This window comes from Nanorana parkeri, unplaced genomic scaffold (assembly GCF_000935625.1).
Source record: "Nanorana parkeri isolate BGI_ZX_2015 unplaced genomic scaffold, ASM93562v1 scaffold224, whole genome shotgun sequence".
Taxonomy (NCBI): domain Eukaryota; kingdom Metazoa; phylum Chordata; class Amphibia; order Anura; family Dicroglossidae; genus Nanorana; species Nanorana parkeri.
Window position 1 is genome coordinate 990,231 of NW_017306492.1, and position 23,115 is coordinate 1,013,345.

At 43.6% G+C, this 23,115-nt stretch overlaps 1 protein-coding gene across 1 annotated transcript in view; it reads right to left on the reverse strand.

Moving 5' to 3' along the window:
- Positions 1–23,115, reverse strand: part of HIBCH (3-hydroxyisobutyryl-CoA hydrolase) — a 101,666-nt gene that overhangs the window by 5,653 nt on the left and 72,898 nt on the right. The window contains exon 12 of the mRNA XM_018556075.1: positions 2,543–2,662. Coding sequence (XP_018411577.1) covers positions 2,543–2,662 — 120 coding nt within the window. The remainder of the gene's footprint in view (positions 1–2,542; positions 2,663–23,115) is intronic.

A 23,115-nucleotide genomic window follows, 5' to 3' on the forward strand; every position in this document is an offset into this window, starting at 1 on the left:
GTTTAAACAAACTCCAAGTTTTGATAGTGGGGGGGGGGGGGGGGGTCATGGCCAATAACTTTACATGTAAAAGCCACACATTTGCCTCTGCCACCTCTAAATACTGGCCCACTCTAACTAATGAGCAATTTGACCCTAAGTAAAAATACTCTTTTCTTTTAACCAAACAAACTTTTACAGGGCTTGTGTTCAAACAAAAGATACTGATGTATCATTTTGACTAATAATGCGTAAAGGGAATCTGCACTTTGCCTGTTAAGGGACAGGTTCCCCTGAAAGCTCTTTTTATCACACAGCGATACATACTGTGGTCATGTTCCCCTGCAGCTATGTACCTCTGGCGGAGCTGTGGGTCTAAACCCTGTATAAGTCTTGATTACAGAGTACACAATGCCAAAGCTTACACAGGGTTAATGACTTGCTCTCCTTCACCATGTGACAGTGTTCAAGCCTAGTGATTAGCTACTCAGACCCAAGCACTGCATGGCATGAAAGAAGGGGGAACATCATATGCTTCCTGATAGCCAGAAGTGCCAGGTATTTCCTACGGCTCCAACAGAGGCATAGAGCAGTTAGGGAGCATGTGGAAAGTGGGTATCAGTACATATGGGGGAAGGGAGACTTCAAAGAGCACTAAATTGGACAGATTATCTTAAATGAATAGTGGTTAACACTGCCTTGCAGCACTGGGGGGTCTCTGGTTCAAATCCTGGCCAGGTTACTAACCGCAAGGAGTTTGCACGTTCGCCCTGTGCTTGTGTGGGTTTCCTCCCACACACCAAAGACATGCTGAAAGGTTAATTGGCTCCTGTCTAAATTGAAAAAAAAAAAAAGACACAAACAGCGCTCTTGGATGGGGCCCCAGGGGCGGATAACTAACTAAAACATGCAGCCCTGGGAAACAGGAGGAGAACCTGTGAATGCAAAAACACAAAGGAACACAAAGGGCGCAAGGACAATGGAGCACTAGCTAACTTGGCAAATCGTAGCAAAAAAATCTTTGTGTAAACACTTACATGTAGGTCCGGGGACCAGCGGAGGGATAGCCTGCATGGAGGATCGGACACCCGTGGTGTGTGCCCGAATCTGGCTGGTGTGCTGCCTGAAGAAGTTCGTCCACGCGAGGGAGGAAAAGGCTGTGGGCAAGGAGGGGGAAGCGGAGCGGGGACTCAGTCCGTGACACCATTATATGAATTAGGGATATGAGCGGTGTGAAGGAAACTTAGCGGTGCAGGCTAAGCTGAGGTGGCCGCGACTATGAATGTCAGTGCTCCGTCTCTGTCTGGAGCAGTGTGCGGGAGCCGGTGTGACGGAATGCCGGCAGGCGGCGGGTGATCCGATCCGTAATGGTGATGAGATGGAGGTTGTTAAAGGGGGGGAGAGAGCAAGCGTTTCGAGGTATCACCTCTTTCTCAAGCTCGGCTAGAACGATATAGCGATGGCGCGAATCCGCCGGTTTAAAAGTGACAGGTGGGCGGAGCTACAGGCAATAAGGGGCAAACCCACGGTTTGATACTGGGGACAGGGTTGCTGGACAAGGGCATGTATTTAGAAGCTCAGTATACATAGGGGCATTGTATTTAGAAGCTCAGTATACATTGGGGCCATGTCAGACCGATTATCAAAAAGGGTACTTTATTTAAAAGGATACTTTGTTTAAAAGCATTTTATATTAAAAAACGAATAATAAAATAATTAAAAGAGAAATAAATTAAAATTTGGTTTAAGAATGCATTGCAAAAACTATTTTTTAAGGTCCCTTACTCATCATGGGGGATACTCTTTATACCCCCTTAATCATCATGGGGGACGCTGGATGGGTGGTAGACGAATGTGTTTTTGGTTCTAGTGTACTGGCGCTTGAAATGGTCATAAAGGCGTTGGTGTTTTATATGATGGTAAGAATCTCTAATTCTTCATTGAGTCCTGTTGGAGCAAGGGTGTTGAGTCTATGAATCCAAAATGTCTCCTGTCGACACAACCTCTGGAATCGCTCAGCTGGGGAAAACCCAGATCCTGAATCCGTTTACCATGCTTTGCGGCAAAGTGTCTGGGGACACTATGATCGCAATCACCATCAGCAATGAAGCGTCTATGTTTGCCTATCTTCTTTCTTAGAGGGCGGATGGTGCGGCCAATGTATAATAAGCCACATGGAAATTTCAAACCATAGACCACATGGTCATGCGAGCATGTGATGAACTGTTTGATCTGATACCTGTTATTGAGGTGGTCAGTGAATGTGGATTGTCCATGAGTAATAAACTGACATGTGAGACAGCGGGATTTTTTGCATTGATGAATGCCCACTCCGTTATCGAATCTTTGTTGTGGTGTATCTCTAGTGTCTCCGGCTGGTAACTTACTTGGTGCTATTTTATTTTTGAGGTTGCGGGTCTTTCTAAAGGTGACTGCTGGTTTGGATGCAATGAATGGGCCTAAAGTGCTGTGTATATTGTCAGCGCTACATAAATACCTGTAATAAACAAATATCAAACTATATAGCAGGATTGTTCAGCCTCAAATAAAGAAAATGTCTTACCATACAAGCTTGACTTAGTCTGTACTCCATTGTTAGTACCTCTTGTAGTGTTAAGGAAGAGCCATTTTTAAGCTGTTTGAATGTCATTTTTAGGGATGTTGGAGACATTTTAGAAAGTGTCTGCAATAATAAATATAATTATCAAATAAAAGACAGCATAGTAACAAATTAATTTGCAAAGTAATACCGTACAATATACAACTATATCAACAATATACAAACAAATATATTACATTAACACACATAATTGGCATGCTTGACAATAACTGCAAGGTCCAATTCCTGTGAACAAAATTTTTAAGTGGTTTTGCAATCATCTCCGCCATCCATGTGCCAAGATTGTGTGGCTTAAGGGAGAATGGAACTCCAGAGTTTTGATATAATATTTGCAACTTTTCAGTTTGGTGGGAAGCTTGGTCTCACAATAGCATCTATAGTATGAAGAGGATCATTCACCATTGCACACCTTGTAGGCAAATTGTAGGTTCCATTCTAATGAAAACAAAAGTATGTTGCACAAGGAACACTCTAACAAAGACAAAAAATCGCAATAAAATTTGTAATTTTATAACAGTAGCCCCTTGTATGGGTTACTTTTGCACTTACTATGGCAGCTACAGGCTTGTGTAAGAGAGGTGTACGGGGGGGAATACAGGCAGGGCTGTCATTCAGCAAATACCTGATAGGGCCCCCCTCCCAGATCCTTAATTCTTCCAACATGTCTCTCTCAACGAGGACCCAGGATATGGGTACTCGGTACCCTATCTGTCCCATGATTCCCCTTGCATGTCTGTGAATACTTCTCTACCATTCTACCTGGTCTGTGATAGTGTCTAGGGCTAATAGAGTAATGTACTCCTGCTATGTGGGTCAAGCCCTGTCTGACAACATATGTGGATATGTGGAGGGTAACAGACAGGTACTCCCCCTGGCATGTGTGTAAAGCCCAGTCGGCCCACTCTCATAAGGTGTCAGTCTCCTGAAAGCCCAAACTTTAACACTCTGGTTGCCCACCAGGCAATGAAGCCCAGTCAGAGGGTACTAGGGGGGCAGCACATCACCCTGTACCCCATACACTCACCATTGCAGAAATGGAAGAGTGAGGTGATGTCATAATGCTGGAGGAGCTGTTCTCAATGTTGACCAACTCTGGCATCCCCTGTGTTCAGCAGTCTCTATCTGTCCCTTAGACTTCCTCTCTAATTAACTTACTAGGGATGTGGTGCTGGTCATTCAGGGTTATATACAAATTATTTCTTCCTGTTCCTGGTCTGCAGATCCACCTCTGTTACCTTGATAACTGTGGGACTACCAAGGGACCTATGTCTAATCATTCTTTGCCCCCCTGGAGATACCCAACCACTTCAAACGGCCCACTTCTGTTGAAATGGGTCTGTCAGTGAGGTAATCTTTTGAGGAAATTAGGACTGGGTCACATGGCATATTTGAAAGTACTAGAATTACTATTATTAGAATAGCATTCAATTGTGGAGGTCATATTGGAGTTTTAGGTGCTGAAATGTTGGGATGTATCTCTTCTCCGCATGAGATGCTGCAGTGTTTTTATACCTAAGAGTGCCCATATTTGGGAGTCAGATATTGACAGAAAATTAAGTACATCGGGGTTGTTCCACAGTGAGTGGAATGGGAGACCAGTGATGGGGCTTATAGAATGTGTTTAGCTAAGAACCACACTCAAAGGGTGGTTTTTGTAGGTGTTGGTAAGAGGGAATATGCTTTTGGGCCCCTGAAAACTAGATTGCCAATTTCTGCCGTGTTATCCCCTGTTTGCACAAACCACTATCTCACTGTAACAAAGACCGAGGCCCGTTGGTAAATATGGAAATCTAGAAATACTAATCCCTCCTTCAGAATTGGCAGATGTAGAGTGGACTTCACCATCAGTGATGGGTTCCCAGCCCAGAGAAAGGTAGAAATGTAATTGGTTGGTAATCTCCTGAAATATCTTTTTTGGAATCAAGATAGGGCATTGTCTGAAGACATATGTGAATTTAAAAAGAAATATAATTTTAATTAGGTTAGCACGTCCTATCAGGTTTAGTGGGTGTGGGGACCAGGAGGAACAGTTATATTTCAATTACTGCAGAAAAGGGGTAAGCTTCAGGGTGAGGAAATAGTTTACATCTCCATCCACATTAATTTTCAGGTATTTAAAACCTCTGCAAGCCTGAATGATGCAGCACTGAATTTGTGTTATCTTCATATGTACACAGCCCCCCTTTCCTTTAAATTTATTTCTGTTTGGGGAAAGGGGGGGTGTAAGTAAAGTTTTAAGATGGAATGATTTTACATAACCATGCAGCCTTTCTGCAACTAAAAAAAGGAAGGTTTTTCACACATCTGTAATGACTGCTTTGATCCATCACTGACCACCTAATATGGCTATTATGATGCTGAAAAAATGAATATTAACTATCATTAACTATATCAAATTTATGAACATTTAAGAATGGATTGTTTTTCTTACCTAAACTTTTAATTTGTGAGGTTACAAAACAACAGATCAATTTAAATTAGAACTAAAACTTATCACTAAAATCTCATATAATTTGTAAGCTCTTACTAAAAGTTTTAAAAATTAAAGTTTAATAAAATAAAGAAATGTTTAAAGCCTCTCCACTCCCACATAGATGCACATACGAACATAAATGCACGTGTGGGGTGCACATGTGTGTGAAAACATTGAATGTGCCACACATATTAGTTATGACTGGAGTGAGGGAAATAATTCTAATGCCATCATTCACTGGTTATTCTAAACCGATAAGTTCCAAAAGCTTCTGAAGCATTGCCTATGGACAATATGGGGTATTGTAGTTTTTTGTTGTTCAATGGGCTTGCACAATTTTAAGGTTTGACATATTTAGCATCTATATGCTTGACGGAAGCGCATATTTCAAATCTTACCAAAAAAACGGCTATTACATTGTGTATGTGTGTACTAAAACTATTTGAGTGTATTTTTTACAGAAAATATGGGTTTGATAAAAGATTGCACTGATATCATGTGACACAAAAAATTGCCACCATTTTATTCTATATGGTGTTTCTAAAATGTGCATTTTATAATGTTAAAGGGTTAACGAGGGTCCTTCTAAAGTTTCACATATGGTTTGTATGTATAGTTTAAATTAGATATATGGTGGTTAGTACTGATTCTGGAGACCAATTTCAGTTTGCTTTGTTACACTCTGATTGTAATCTCTTCGATATTGACAATGGTATTGTGATGTCTCCACAACACTGTTGGGTTTATTGCATTAATGTTTATGCTGTTTCTTCTATGGGACAGCCATAATAGCGGCTTGTTGCTTATCCTCCTATCTGTAATATATGCAATGTTTTAAGAAGGCAGTAGCCAGCTTCGGCTTTCAGCACGGCTCAGCCGAGCCGATGCATATGTGTTCGGCTCAGCTGAGCCGCTCGGCCATGATCGGGAGCTGTACGGGCTATTGTGAATAGCCCGTACAGCACCCCTTCGGTTCTACTGAACCGAAGGGGTCCTGGGGCCGAAGCCAGCCGAAGTTACGGCCAGATCCTTAAGGAGCTTCGTGAATAGACCCCTATGTCACAGTATTTTATTGTGAGGATTTCTGGCACCTTTTGGTCCACCATAACATAACCATAGTGATTTAATAAACTCACGAAAGGACAAATTGAACAATTGACCTTACTAAATTACATGGTATAGTAAATACATGATAAAGAAACTTTACAGCCTCTGTGTGTACCATTGCTGAAAACATATAAAAAAGACCTGTCACTTCTAAAATAGCTCATTTATTCATTTTTATGTAAGTGACGAAATGTTCCATCTTTGACAACAATATTTATTTCCATAGCTACATAATTTCCCAGAAACAACTTGACCCTTAACTGAGTCTGCCAATTTTAGGATGCTTCCCCTAACCACTTGTGTTCTAACAACTTATAACCTCTACCTCCTCTACCTTCCTCTTACTACTGTCCTCAAGCACAGTCTCTCCACTTTTTTGCTGCCAAACAACATTAAAGTGACATTAAACCCTCAGATTTTTTAACATAAAACAATACTGTAATGTGTGCCTTACTGTAATCCATGGTTGTTTCACTTCTCTTTGCTGCTCTTCCTTTTAAATCTGTATCTGTTCTCATGCTGGGCAGAACTTGTGTTTTGCAGCAGACTGCCTTGTCTCTGAAATGGATACATGGTGTCTGTGTGTAGGTTTGCAACCTGAGGCAGCACTACAGGAAGAGGCACTCAGCTGCAAAGGGAAGTTCTCCCCCAGCATGAGAAGACATGAGGATTTAAAAAGGAAGAGCAGCAAAGAGAAGGGAAACAACCATGGATTACAGTAAGGCACACATTAGACCAGTGGTTCTCAACTTGTGTAACCTCAGGACCCACATTTGTCCTCGGTCATGAAGTCGTGACCCAAGTCGCACTGCAGTGGAACATATGGCAGTGTGGGCTGCTGTGCTGTGATGGAGCTCCATCCATATGTGCTTTGCTTGTGCCGCTCACATGTGCACCCTGTAGAGGTGCTGGGAGCCAGAATGTGATGTCACTCCAGTCCAGGAACCTCTACAGGACATGCGAGCGAGCTGTAAGTAATGAATGTATGGAGGGAGCTTCATCGCAGCCATACCCCCAGCCCACCCCACCTCAAGTCAACACTTGGCGCTGGGCAGCATATTTTGAATGGCTACATGGTGTAAGAATGGACAGTGCTGCACTACAGGGGGGCTAGGGGGAGGCTGAGGAGCCTCCCACCTAGAAAAGTGGAAGGCATGCGGCGACCCACTTAACATGGGGTCGCGACCCACTTTTGGGTCACGACCCACCAGTTGAGAACCAAGGCATTACAGTATTGGTTTATGTTAAAAAAATCTGAGGGTTTAATGTCACTTTAACATATTCACTGTACAGCTGAAGGAGAAGGAATTAGCATGTAGAAGACTTATCTTAAGAATCAACATCATAGATTAGACTCTTGGGCAAGAGTCAGAGAAATCGATTTTATGGAAAGTAGATAAGATAATAGACATTTTTACTGTAGTGGAAAATGTCATAACTTGCTTAGAACTGATTAGAGTGACCTCTCAGTAACTTTACAAGCCTGCATGAATAGAATCCCAACACGTCACAACAGACAACAAAAGTATAATTTTTCAAGAAAACTGTACCTATTATTGTTATAGGCATCTTTAAGCCTGTGACACACTACATGCAAAGCCGTGCAGAGCAAAGCAAAGCTATCAGGCACGGAGGTTCGCATGCAATGTGTGAGCTGAGCACGGCCAGATGAAGGACTACATCTTTAGCCAATCGGCTCGCACGTAACAACAAATTCTTCATCTTGGCACGCTCCGCTATGCGAGCTCTCACAAGCTGACGTGTCAGAGTGAAAACGACATGACACACTGCACGCAAAGGCAGCGCGCTACTGCTCCGCCGCTGCTTTGCATGCAGTGTGTCACAGCCTTGAACCTCCTTGGCGGTAATCCCGAGTGTGGCTCTGGGTTAATTTTCATTACGAAAAGCGGTAACCCTGAGCCACACTCGGGATTACAAAGCGCGTTACTTACCTTCTCCACGATCCCCGCTGTGTCCTCCGGCCGATGCCGGCATCCGTCTTCCAGGTTCTGTCCCTTGCAAGCGTCCACGTAGCTGGGGGGCGGAACCGGCGGGAAATTTGAAAGTAAAAAAACAGAAACAAACAAAAATAGAAACAAAAAAGGAAATAATCAGACCGCCAGGGAGGTTAAGCACAGATCAATTGACCTTGCCTAGGCTAAGATGATGTCATCAGTCTGCTGCAGGCAGGAGAAATTGTTTCAGATTTCCCTCCCCGGTCATTATTCATTGTAACTGTATATGTAGTGGGAGAAGGATTTATAATGCAGCCTGTAAGTTTCAGGCAACCGTGGTTCTTTTCCAGAGAGTGATGCATTTTACTGGAAATTACAGTCCCAGAGACAGAGATGAATATGCAAAGAAAATATAATAATACAACAAATATATGAGTCCTTTTACAATCCTAGTCTCTTTCTTCAATCTCCTTTTGATACACCCGCTTTTCCCTCATATACTACTGTAGATGTGGAGTAAGCTGACCAAACCCTTTGGATCTTATTGGTAAACCATGAAACCATGCTCAATGACCTATCACCTATCCTATGACTCCTCCCAGCTGTAGAAGGTATGATCTATAGTAACTGATGTACTTCACAAGCGAGCTAGAACACATTATCTATTTTGAATTTATTATATTTACCAGTAGTGGAGTCTAAACTCTCAAAGTCTGATAAGCTTTATCAGCACTTGGATTAACCCTTTCGCTGCCAAGCCCTCCAGGACATTTTCCACCTCAGCTGGCCACACCATTTTTGCAATTTTTCCCATTGATTTGATTTTCAACTGCTGGGTTGATATGCTAGCGTTTTGTAAAAGACCCCCCAAACCATATATTTTCTGAAAGCACAGGCCCGGTAGAATAAAAAGATGGTGCTACTAAATTTGTAGGCCCTGCGATAATTGAAAATGTAACTGCGATAATTGCAAATGTTTCTCAAATTCATATTAAACCAATAAAAATACACAATTCAATTGATAAAGTACTAAAATCAGTATTTCTGACTAAATCTAAAAGATAAAACTGTATTGAGTAAATAAATAACAAATATTTGCAAATTTTAAATTGCGCCTTTTTGTGAAAAGGTAAAAAAATGAAGGAACGCAAAATTGTGCATAAGTGACTTATGTTAAAAATCGTTTTCGCGCTGTGTTGGTGTCTGTGTTGTGATAAAATTATACAGGTGTACATTTAATTGCAACACAAGGTATCACAAAGCATGGCTATGCATCACAAAGCTTTGCCATGCGCTGCCACAGTTAAATTAATGTTTTTTTTTAAAGAAAATGTAAAAAAAAAAAAAAAAGACTGTGATGCGTTCTAAGAACGCACTGCAGTGCATGGGTACACCACAATATGGTGCACATGTATGTTACGTGTGTGGCGGGGAGGGTTGTGCTTTTTTTTTATTAGTTAATTTTTTACACATTTTTTATTAATTTTAGTTATTTTTAACATTTTTTTTTTTTACTTGGGGGGAGCTCAGGGGAAATATTAGGGGTCTAAACAGATATTTACCGATCCTCCGCTAAGCAACGCACGGAGCCACTGTCATCCTGAAACATCCTGACAGCTGCGGCTTCTCTCCTCCTCCCCGCAGCCGCCGCTCGCTCCTCCACCCCCCACCAGACATTTCTTTTTGGATCCCGCTGCCTCGGTCCATACAAGCGGGGGAGAGCAGCGGGGATCCATGGAGACACAGATCCCTGCCTGGTGTGGCTCCAGGCAGGGATGAGAGGCTAGAGATGGCGGCGGCCAGCAGGGGGTGGGGGGCGCTGGGATTTTTGTTAATCGCTGCCTTCAGCTATTAATATAAAGGGACTGTCCAGGGAACAGTTTTGCTATAAGTTCACCATGAGCTTATAGCAGAACTGTAAATGCCACCGCCGTAAGGCTTACTGAGCTGGCGTTTTAGGAACAGTTTTGTTCCGCCTTATGGTGGTGGCAGGGAAAGGCTTAATACAGTTCCATCAGAACTTTTATGGTGTACGTGGAAATGCATTAATATATTTGATCATTCATGATGCTATGTTTTTTTTTCCAACTGGCTCTTAAGTATCAGCCGTTTTTATATTTGTATATGCACAGAGATAAGGATCTTTATTTGTATACATTTTTTTTTTCAATCAATGAGATTTGAAAAATACAGCCAAACGGCTGAAAAAAAGATAATTATCTTTGTGTTAAAGCTTTGTGAACTGAGCCTATGGCATGTTTTTTTTAGTGAAAGTAAAACGCCCATATGGAAAGCATTAGGTACGTTTTGATACAGTTTGATACTTATACTTTACTGCCAGCATCTGGGTCATTGCTATTTGCTCATAGCTGCTACCATTTCATTATATTACCTCAGGGATCTAACTCCAAACACTAACATTGTGAGTATGCAGTATCCAGTGGGATGTGGCAAGTTTAAAATCTATTGGATCAATACATTTCTGTAGGAAATAGCGGTAAAAAAGATTATTCTGACTAACTCTTAAAACTATAACTCTTTAGTTTAAATGTGGATTACAATATAACTTACTACATAACTATTTGTAACTCAATGCAGTTCAGGATTATCTTTTCTATTCAATATGCAGCCATTTGCTACAAGCAACGAGCTTGATTTGTGGCAATTATATGGTATGGGGCAGTGCAGAGTTTTCTTACAGGAAATACAGGGAAGTAAGCACAATTCCAAGATTATGCACTTAGACTGAGTATCTCACATTAAATGGTACAGGATTCTTACAAACCTAGACCACTCAAAGCTAGAACTTCATTTTTCTAAGCCCCAACCATCTAAAATGTAACCATTGATGACATTTATCTAAGTACACATTGAAGGCTGATGGTGAACCTTGAAGGTTTGCAAAGGTTGGCTGGTCCATGGCACTGTACTATTATACCAAAAAGCAACCTTTATGTTTCAAACAACAGCAGTGAGCGTACTGAACCTTGTGGTACACCATAAAAAATTAGAACTTTATAAGAACAGAGGATTAATAGATATACATGTCGTCACCTGTAAGTCAAGAAGGACTGGAGCCATCCGACAACTGAGGTTTCTCAACCACAATATTTTTGTTGTCTGTTAATATTCTGTGGTTTCCAGTCCCAAGTACTCAACTATTTATTTTATCTCCAGTGGATAATGTCTTACACTAATTAGTATTGTTTCAGCACTGCATCTTTTCTGGAATCCTGCCTGGTAAGCATCATAAGTACAATTTTTGGACAATCTGGCTTGCGGCTAGTTTGTATCTGCCTTAATTAAGTTGATTAAAAAACAGCACAAGGATGCCCATTCATTGAACTGTGTGGAATTTATAAGTTCAAGGGGTACCAGTAACACGTATGAATATGACAACACTGATGATAACCAGTACTGACTATACAACAGAACACAACATACAAAATTGGGCAGTCTATGGTATGTGACATACAGCAGATTGTGTGGAAAGGGCATCCCACCATTCACCCCAATACACACAGTACATCCTACCATACACCCAGTGGTGTATTCTGGTTTGGGGCTGCCCTAGGCAAGGCAAAACTCGCCCCCCCCCACCTCCCCATACACACTAAATTTCCCCCACCCCTTCCCGTTTAATACTTTGTGCATAACCTGTCAGATGCTGGATACAGTACACACGCTGTATCCAGCTTTTCACATGTTACGCTATTAGCGTTGCAGGAAAGCTGTGGTCTCATGGGGGCTTTGCAGGATTCGTGGTGAGCACTGCGAGGTCTATGGTGGGCAGAGCCCACCACAGATCCTGCAAAGCCCCCCTGAGACCCGGCAAAGCCCTCCTGAAGAGACCCGAGACGGATCATGCAAAGCCCCCCACAGTTTCTGCAGAGACCCCCTGAAACCCTGCAGTCTGCTGGATCTCAGGGGAGCTGTGCACGTTCTGTGGTGGGCTTTGCGGGCTGCAGAGCCCCCTAAGGATCATGCAAAGTCCCCCACAGTTCCTGCAAAGCGCCCCTGAGACCCGGCAAAGCCCTCCACAGGTCCTGCAGAGACCCCCTGAGACCCTGCAGTCTGCTAGATCTCAGGGGGGCTGTGCAAGATCTGTGGTGTGCTTTGCAGGCTGCAGAGCCCTCTACGGATCATGCAAAGCCCCCACAGATCCTGCACAGACCCCCTGTGGCACCCGCAGTCTGCTGGATCTCGGGGGGGCTGTGCAGGATCTGTAATGGGCTCTGCCCACCATAGCCCACCACAGATCCTGCAAAGCCCCCCCGAGACCCGACAAAGCCCTCCACAGGTCCTGAAGAGACCCCGAGACCCTGCAGTCTGCTGGATCTCAGGGGGGGCTGTGCAAGATCTGTGGTGGGCTTTGCAGGCTGCAGAGCCCCCTACGCATCATGCAAAGCCCCCCCACAGTAACTGCAGAGACCCCCTGAGACCCTGCAGTCTGCTGCATCTCAGGGGGGGTGTGCAAGATCTGTGGTGTGCTTTGCAGGCTGCAGAGCCCCCTACTCTTTGGTGGGCTGTGCAAAACCTATGCTGGGCCCTGCCAGCACAGTCCTCGTACCTGGCACAGGAAACCCAGCCTCCCCCACTGCCTCGGCGCCAAATCATCTCAGCTTCTTCCCCCGACTGGAGCCTGGGTGACGCTTCCCGCCTCCTCCATCGCGGACCAGTCTCTGTCCTTGCCTCCTCTGTTGCAGTATTCGCCCCCCGCCTCCTCCGTCTTCACCCGTCTCTTCGATCTCCACCCCCATCTCATCTGTGTCCGCCCACTGCTTCCTGCCGCTCCGTCTTCACTCGGCCTCTTCCATCCCCGCCCCCAGCCTCCTGCCGCTCCGTTCCTGTCTCCTCCTGCTCCAACGCCCGCCGCTTCCTCCCCGCAAGGCTGTCGGTTTCTGTGCAGCCCGCACCGGGAACTTTTGATCGTACACCGGCTGCCTAAATGTTTTGGGGGGCGGCATTTTTGCCGCTCCCTGGGAATCTGCCGCCCGAGGCAAACGCCTTGTTTGCCTCGCGGCAGATACGCCCCTGCATACACCACTATACACCTAGAACATATAACCATCACCTCTCATACCATTTACAGAGAACACATTATTGAATAAGCAGAGTGACACTTGTAGTCTGCAGGCAGATCTGCATATTCTTGCCAGTATTCTCCATTTCCCCTGAGTTTCTCTCTGAGGAAAGCTCTGCCATTTCCTGCACAAAACTTCTCTGCCCCTCATAATGTTATTATGTAGGGATGTACCGATACCTATACTAGTATCGATATCAGGGCCAATACAGGGCATTTTCACAAGTACTTGTACTCGTGAAAATGCTCCGATTCTAAAAGCTGATACCAGCCGTTTAAATGTTTTTAAAGAAAATAGGGGACCTTGCAGTAGCTGTCCTTGGGAGTGCCAGTCCGGCCACATATCTCCTCCTTCCCAAGACTGGCACAGCACTGGACAGCCCCATACCTGCCTGGCCCCCGCCGGTACAGTAATGGAGAGCCCGACACCTAGCAGTCGCCGGTACAGCAATGGAGAGCTGCACATACAGCCCTGATGAGACTCGATCACCTGGAGAGCTTGGCACATACAGCCCTGGAGAGCCGCACATACATCCCTAGTAAAATGCGATCGCAGCCCTAGGGAGCCCGGCACCTGGCAATAGCCAGTACAGCCCCACATGCAGCCCCGGTGAGACACGAACACAGCCCTGGTGAGACCTGCAAACACCCCCGGTGACACCCAAATGCAGCCCTGGAGAGCCCAGCAATAACCAGTACAGCCCTGGTGAGACGCGAATGCAGCCCTGGTGAGACGCGAATGCAGCCCTGGTGACCCCCAAACGCAGCCCTGGTGAGACGCAAAAGCAGCCCTGGTGAGATCTGCATGCAGTCCTGGCGAGACCGCACAGAGTCCTGGTGAATGCCCAAAGACACACCGCCGCACTTCTGAGTGACCCTTGCAGCCATTCTGGAGCCTGCCATACCTTCCTGAGACCAGGTAAGTACACTTTTATACTGCAGCTGCCTATACTCTTAGATTGTAAGCTCATTTGGGCAGGGTCCCCCTCACCTACTGTCTCTGTATGTCAATGATGCTTGTCAGTGTTTCTTAATTGTCTTGTCTAAACGATTGTACACTGCTGCGGAATATGTTGGCACTATATAAATAATTTGGGGCTGTGGAAATTAAAGATTAATTTCTCGATTAATCGTTAAACTTTTTGATCGATTAAAATTATTTTGATCACTAATGAAAACACTCACCTCTCCGCCGGCTTCCGGGAGTCCCGTTGGCGATCCGGTGACGTCAAGGACATCGAAAATTTCAATTAATCGAACACGAAAATTTTAATCATTACCAGCCCTAAAATAATTGTATTGTTCTTCTCTTATTGGTGTATGTCACAGTGCTAATCAAATGCAATATAGAATGGTAATTTTTTTGGAGTGGGTTAATGGTTGCCTCCTTTAGTGATCATGATCATTAATTTGAGTGCAATGAGCTCTGTTATACTTTGTGAAAAGCTGGGGTGATCAACTCCATTTATTGTACCAAGTATCCAGATTACAAAGTATTGTGTAAAGCCCTTGGACAGTTTTACAATGGTTTCCATACATGCAATGTTTTCTGGCCATCGGCCATTATTATGGTATCTACTTTTCCTGCTGGATATTTTATTTATTTTAGATTATGGAGAAAGCAAGGTGAAGAATATTGGAACAAATAAAGGCTGGTGGGAATACCCAAAACACCCAAGTTGGTCAGAGCTGGATATTACTTTACCAGGATCTCACTGCTGGAGTATCTGAGACACAACAGAAGCCACGGTCTGACTCAGCCCACCAGACTCCCTGTATAACATACATGCAATAAAATAGCACTTTTGGGTGGACTGACTCTGAAATATACAAACGGCAAGTTATTGTCTCAGGTCTGCATTACATCTTTTGTACGTTTGTTATAAAAACTGTATGATGTAATGATCTAATTTACAAATGGGTTGTTAATATCTGGCCTATTTTGGAGCATTAGATGTAAGGTGTGTCCTCCTATGTAGGCGGCACATTACCCAACTTCCATAAAAATCCAAACCACTCATGACACTGAGTAGCTCTTACCTAAAAGTCATTAGCCAAGGCACCAAAGATCTCTAGGATGATCCAAAATAAAAAAATATTTGAATGCCCGTAGATCAGTACTTTTTTATGTGGAGTCAAGAGAGAAGAGTCTGAGCTAGGGATGCACTGATACCAAGTGCCGTACTCGGTACAAGTACAGATACTTTTTACTTTTCCAGCTCCTAGACTAGACAAGAGAAAAATGTAAAAGTTAGGAGGCAGCTGTCATTTTTAAGGAGCATACGGAGCTCCTGGGATTTGTACATCTCTGTTTTAATAAATATATATAGGTGATGCACCGATACAGGTTTTACAAGTACAAGTACTGATACTTGTCCAAGTACTCACAGATACAAGTACTGATAGATTTTTGTTTATTGTCATGTGACAGTTTTTCTAAAACAATATCGACTACTGATTTCAGGACAGTGGTGGAGCACCAGAGCCAGATCCCATCTGCAACTGCTGCAAGCCTGGTAGTTCTCGTGAAAATGCCAAGTATCGGCAAGGATATCTGAACTGGTATCTGGACATCCCTAGTCTGAGCAGTAAAACTTAGAACAAGCAAGTAAACCACCTCCCTGGTGCTCATACCTTGTAATCTTTAAAGCTGAACGCCAGCCAGATGTAATAGGCACAAATTAATGCAACTCTGTAATCATTAATACATTAGTAAGTGCAATACCTAATGCAAGCATTGTAAATACCTAAATGTGGCTTAGTATCAGTGTTTTGCTGTCTTCTGTACAGTCTGCACAGCAGAGCTCAGAGAGGGAGAGAAAGAAGCTGCCAACAAGGCGCACGGCAGTGCAGGGGACATGCTGATAGGAAGGAGCGGGGTGGTAGAGAGTTGAGATCAATAGTGTGTTGCTTCTCCTTTCACTGTCCAGTTGTAAGGAGGGGGTAGAGAGGGGATCTGTAAGTGAAAGTGAAACTGCAGGATAGAAAAAGCGGGTCCCATTCCCTGCACAGCAGGCCTCTGCTGTGGGCAGAGCTGTTTGGGCAGAGCTACAAATCTTTTGGCAGGTAAAGCAGCTACCATATATGTATTTCATCTGCGTATTTAGCTGTGTGCTTGGAGTTCAGATTTAAAAAGGGGTCACTGATTAGATTGGCTATGACTGGCATTTGCATCAAGCCATGGGGTGGTCTATTTGGAGCATGTGGGACACAGTATGGATGTAATGCATTAAGACTATGGTATTAGTAACTATATCTAGCCTATTTAAAGTCTCATAGAAAGGCTCACTAATCCTGAGCTCAAATCTTGGGACTGTTTAAATGTCTGCGGGTATGATTCAACACCTCCAACCAGGCATATTTATGGGAATTACCATTTGGCATGTAAAGGCTAACCTGGTCAATCGCTATTGTTTTTCCAAGATAATGGTGGTGCTGGACATGTTTGTCACCCCCTATGAAGGCACCATAAATAAAAGATCAATTCTCCCCACATGTTGTATTGTTTACTGTCAGTGGTATCACTCATCTAATTTCTTTCGAGCTACATATGTCTGAACCGTTGTTTTGCTTCCCAACCCCACATACTCTGGTGTCCCTTCGCATGTTGAGTATTAAACTCCGCCCAGTATATAACTGTCATGGTATGCCAAGGCAGAAAATAAAGTTAACTATAAGCGGTCGGTGGCGAGCTCTGTTTTTGTGACGCGTCCCAAAGGCTGTGATTCAGAACCCCAACAGCTGATACTCTCCGTCATGCGACCCTAGCAACTTACCACGGCAAAGCTTGTCTTCCTCTACTACTGTTACTTTTAGCATGTGATACATGTTTTTTATGCACGAATGACCTGAGTTTTGCAGGCATCAGTTGGCAATGTAAACTGTACTTGTATATTTGTACTCTTAATTTGAATAAAAATGTATTTGAGAAAAAAAAAAGATCAATTGGTCACAGCTCAAGGAACCCCTAGCAACCTCTGGAGGACGTCTAGTGTTCCACAAAACCCTGGTGGAGATCAGCTGTGTTATAGCATTTAAAATGGTTGGTCCGCCAAAGTAGTTGGGGCTCGTAAAGACTCTAATCCTCAGAATGGTGGAACACAAAAAAATAAGGTGTTCCATGTGGTTTGCTTCATTTTTTTTAATGAGGACAAGCTATATGGTACTTTAAAATTCAATTTATGTTAAAGGGGCCATTTCACACCAGACTGATGGGTGGCAGGTGATATGAAGAGTTCTTCATAGATCAAGTTTTGAATATGTTGACCTAAAGCTGCCTGTTCAAGTTAACTTGACATTGATATGTATTAACAAATTAATATTTAACTTCAATATTGCATCAGAATGCATCTGACAATGTGTGCTAAATCACATGCATTACTGCTTGAATTTGCAGTCCCATCTGCTGTGTCTGCAGGCCAAGTTTACATATGAGCAATCCAAAATGCCTGCTTACACAGTTTCCTGCAGTTTAACACAGGCCTTCACTGTAAGTAAACCACAGGGTTATGTAAATATGAATTAGAAATCAGTAAAGTAATTTCTTTAAAATTGTACCTGGAGCAGTTTATGCTAATACTAATATATATTTTAAACCTAAATCTCAAAGGTCTTTAACTGCCGGGACTCTTCTGCAAATAAAATGACTAAAATAACATGAGCCCATCGATCTTGCAGTAAACAAAATGCACTGAAAAAAACAAGCTTGTTAGATTGTCACAATATCTTTTCATTTTAATTGCCAAAAAAAATCACTGTTATGTTAATTATTTACCTAAATGAGTTTGTACTTTACAGGGGTTTCGCGGTGGTTTGCATTGAGCAAGTTATAATACCCAGCTCATAAAAAAGACAGTACGCACATCAGTACAAACATGCCCTTCATAGAGTGCTATATTTAGCTCAACCACTCCATGGGCTGGAAACACGTAGAAGCTGTTTGTTCCAGAGACAATGTTAAGGCTGCACTGCCATCTATTAAAACACCCATATGGTACATGAGGGGCGTAGAAAAAAGTTCTCTTAGCACTCCTAGCAACCATTTCAATGCACCAGCAAACATAAAAAAATATTTTTTAGTGTCTGCGTCTGTAGCATAACGTTCACATTCACATCGCTCAATAAAACAGTCAGCATAGAAAACCTTGAACCCTGCCAGTGTTGTACAGTAACATGCTCTGTAATGATAGTACAAGTATAATGAAGTTCTGTACTACATAATATACAGGAATACAAAGAATTTTATTTAGCACATAAATAACCTGTCACACTAAAATAATATACATTATTACACTATATTCCTAAATACATCTTACTCTTAGTAGAAATAACAATAAAGAACACGGCCTTACCGCTATATTTAAAGGTATGGATTACTGTCTACACTCACTGGCCACTTTATTAGGTACACCTGTTCAATTGCTCGGTAACACAAATTGCTAATCAGCCAATCACATGGCAGCAACTCAATACATTTAGGCATCTAGATGTGGTGAAGACGAATTGCTGAAGTTCAAACCGAGCATCAGAATGGGGAAGAAAGGGGATTTAAGTGACATTGAACATGGCATGGTTGTTGGGGCCAGATGGGCTGGTCTGAGTATTTCAAAAACTGCTGATCTACTGGGATTTTCACGCACAACCATCTCTCGGGTTTACAGAGAATGATCCAAAAATGGATGTGGATGAAAATGCTTTGTTGATATCAGAGGAGAATGGGCAGACTGGTTAGAGATGATGGAAAGGCAACAGTAACTTAAAAACTACTCGTTACAACCAAGGTATGCAGAATACCATCTCTGAACGCACAACACGTCGAACCTTGATTCAGATGGGCTACAGCAGCAGAAGACCACACCAGGTGCCACTCCTGTCAGCTAAGAACAGGAAACGGAGGCTACAATTCGCGCAGCCTCACCAAAATTGGACAATAGGAGATTGGAAAAACATTGCCTGGTCTGATGAGTCTCGATTTCAGCTGCGACATTCAGATTGTAGGGTCAGAATTTGGTGTAAACAACATGAAAGCATGGATCCATCCTGTTTTGTACCAACAGTTCAGGATGAAGGTGGTGTAATGATGTGGGGGATATTTTCTTGGCACACGTTGGGCCCGTGATGCCATCATGTCAATATGGACCAAAATCTCTGAGGAATGTTTCCAACACCTTGTTGAATCTATGCCATGAAGAATTAAGGTAGTTCTGAAGGCAAAAAGGGGTCCAACACGGTACTAGCAAAGTGTACCTAATAAAGTGGCTGGTGACTGTATATTAGCGACACTAAACTCAGGAGTTAACCCTTCTATGTATGATGCCCACCTGGTCCTTATAGCCAAACCTCATAAGGACCCGTTATTATGTTCCTCCTACAGACCAATCTCGCTCCTTAATATGGATCTAAAGATACTGACGAAGATTCTTGCCACCAGACTGTCACGAGTCATTGCCAGTGTAGTCTCCCCAGACCAGACCGGATTTATTCCCCAGAAGTCTACTGACATCAACCTGAGACGCATATATAGAGCTATAGTCTCCTTAGACCTTGAAAAGGCTCTTGACTCTGTAGACTGGTACTATTTGCAGACTGTACTAATAAAATTGGGATTTGGCCCCACCTTCTGTAAGTGGGTGACTATCCTCTATAATCAACCTAGAGCTGCCATTAAGATGGGGGCGGCACTCTCTTCGAGTTTTCCGATCCTACGGGGTACAAGACAGGGATGCTCGCTATCCCCTGGTCTGTTTTCTCTGGCGATTGAACCAATAGCAAGTGCCCTCAGTCCAAGGTAATCCGGGGTCTCTGCGTAGGAGGGTTGGAGGAAAGGGTGGCCTTATATGCAGACAACATGATATTGTTCCTTGCTGATATGGGTCAGTTGCTGGTAGAGTCCCTTGGTATTTTACAAAGATTCACTACATACTCAGGGCTGTCTGTTAACTGGAACAAATCCCAATATCTCCCCTTAGACCCATTGAATCGCTCCACAATATCGCAGTATGCACAACTGCAACAGGTCTCAGCACTCAAATATTTTGCCTGACGATTTCTACCTCTGTCGCAGAATTTATGACTCTCAATGTCTCCCCGGTCATTGCCCAGTTCAAAAGCCGTCTCTCAGCTTGGAAGAACTTACCTCTATCCCTGATTGGCAGAGTTAATCTGATTAAGATGAAATTACTCCCGTTACTGCTATAAACCCTTCGTAACTCACCAGTGTGGATCCCGAAGAGGATCTTTAGAACAATTGACACCCTGCTCTCAGAGTTCCTTTGTAATGGGAGGGCATGTAGAATCAAACTTTCAGTCCTACAGCTGTCCTGTGGGGAGGGAGGGTTAGCGGCCCTAACTTTTATTTTTATATCCTGGCCGGTCAGTTAACGGTCGCCCACAAGTGGCTCACGATGCGGGACCTGGACCCCGCAGTCACTTTGGAGGCTGTCTTAGTAGAATTCTATGAAGCCCTTGGACACCTGGTATATAGGGGTAGGCACTCCCCGCATCATCAGACACCGTCCATGAGGGCGGTCATAATGGCCTGGAATGTACTAGAGGGATGAGTTACGTTGCCTGGACTGACATTCTCCCCGCATACACCCTTATGGAGAAACCCTCACCTCAGTCATTTTGCAACTATATTAGACCCAGTGGTATGGACCTCTAGGAAGATACTTACATTAAGTGACATATTACATGATGGGGGTCTGAGATCATTTGAGGACCTCAGATCAGCACACCATTTGCCTAATAGCTATTTGTTCCGCTACTTCCAACTGCGCCATGCTTTTTCTGCACAGTTCTCTGGGGGCCGTCTGACCCTCTCTGTTTCTAGGATTGACTCCGTACTCCGCACGGACGGGCTTGTCAATTCTTTGTCGACAATATATAAATTACTGTCGCTCAGGGGGAGGGAATCCTTGGAGGGGTGCCAGAGGGCCTGGAGGAATGACTGCCCGGAGTTGGATCAGGGAGATGAGGAAGAGATCTGGGACACCCCTATGATCACTTTGATTTCCGCAAGGGATAGATTAATCCAATATAAAATAGTCCACAGAGCATATTTTACACCAGCAAGACTGGCTAGGATGCGTTCCTCTGAAACGGCTACCTGTTGGCGGTGCCCCTATGAACCAGCTGATCTCATCCATGTACTATGGTCATGTCCTAAAATTCAGGAATATTGGAAGGGGATCGCTGGTGTGGTTGCGGATCTCCTGCGCCCTCCACTTCCAATGACTATTAAAACCTGTGTGTTGGGCATCATAGATGACCTTGTTCCCTCAGTGGCGTCACGTACACTCTTAACTTATCTATTGTTTTATGCCAGGAAACTCCTGGTTCTACACTGGAGGAAACCGGAGCCGCCTACCCTGGGAGCATGGAAGTCAATAGTCAATGCCTCCCTGCCATTACACAAAGTGACGTATGCTAACAGAGGGTGTCCTCAAAAGTTTGACAAAATTTGGTCTGGTTGGATAGAGTCCACTGCTACGCTGGGAAACTGAGTGGATAGTCCTGGCGAGGTTTTTGGCATGTATATATCCTCATGGGGGCTTCCCGGTTTCACTTTCCACCTCCTACAGACCTCAGAAGAGGTGGTACTGGGTGAGTGGATGTGAATGTGGGGTTCCCCCTACTGCTGGTTAGTAGCTCGCCTGTATGCTCAATAAAGGGAAGATGCTACATAGATTTAATTAATGACGCATCCATTCTAGAGGGAGTTCTAGGAGAGTAGGTAGGATTCTAGAGTATCAGGGATCCGTAATGTGCCTGGGGGAGGGGGGGATGCGGATCGGGGATTGTTAATGCATACTATGTAATTTTGGGCATATGTTATGCCGTATTGTATGCTTATTATGTAATTGAGGCACTATGTTAGTGTCCTGTTTATATGTGTCATAAATGCAAAATTAAAAAAAGATTAAAATAATAAAAAAAAAAAAAGTACATGAGGGACAGTACTTGTACTTGGTCTTGAAAAAGTGGTATCGGGACAGCCCTAGTTTTTATTGCTGGTAAAGCCTCCATTGGGGAGATTCACCTATCTGCACTGATGAACAATGTCACTAAAACCAAAGGGGAAATTCAATATTTACATTTGTCCCCAGAACAAGAGGCAAGGGGAAATATTTAAATGGGGACGACTGCCAAAGAGTGAAATTCTACTCACTGAGAGATTTCCACTGATTTCCTTTTGCATCTTTGGGACAGGAAGTAAAGGAAAAATTACCCAATGGTATAGAGGAAGGAAAAAATAACCTGGCAGGAGTTTTAACTCTTTTACTGCTACTGCCATGTGTATTATGGTGAGGCAGTAAACAAACGCTAGTGCAGCCTCTGTTTGTTTACATGTTCAAGAGCTGATTGTGCTTTCTTACAGAATTAATTTGGTCATGTACATGTAGGAAAAGGTGCCAGCCCCTGCCTTGCATGCTGGGCTCACCTGTCCCTCCTGGGTGCCTGGGACCTACAAGGGTGAAGCAAAATATTTGTTTATTGATCTCCTTTAGATAGTATGCGCCTGGAAGTGCTCAGGGCTGTCAAACCCAGGCTGCTCTGGCTGGAAAAGAAGCAGATTGAGCAAGCTGTTTCAAGGAGAGCTTTTAAAGCTTTTTGGAAAGTCACAGCAGCTCTATATTCACAGCAGAAAAAGTAGTCGCCGGGAGTCTGTTTAAACAGCCCCGATGCTGGCGACGTACACTGTACGTCGTCAGTCACGAAGGGGTTAAAGAAAATAATTCTATCTTTACTGTTAAACAGGGGGGGGGGACTCCATAATGTAACGAGGTTGTTTTGCTGCCTTTGACACAGGGTACCTTAAATCTGTGCAGGGCACTATGGAATCAGAATATTATCAAGACATTGTGGAGGGAAACACAGTGTTACAATTCTCCTTTAG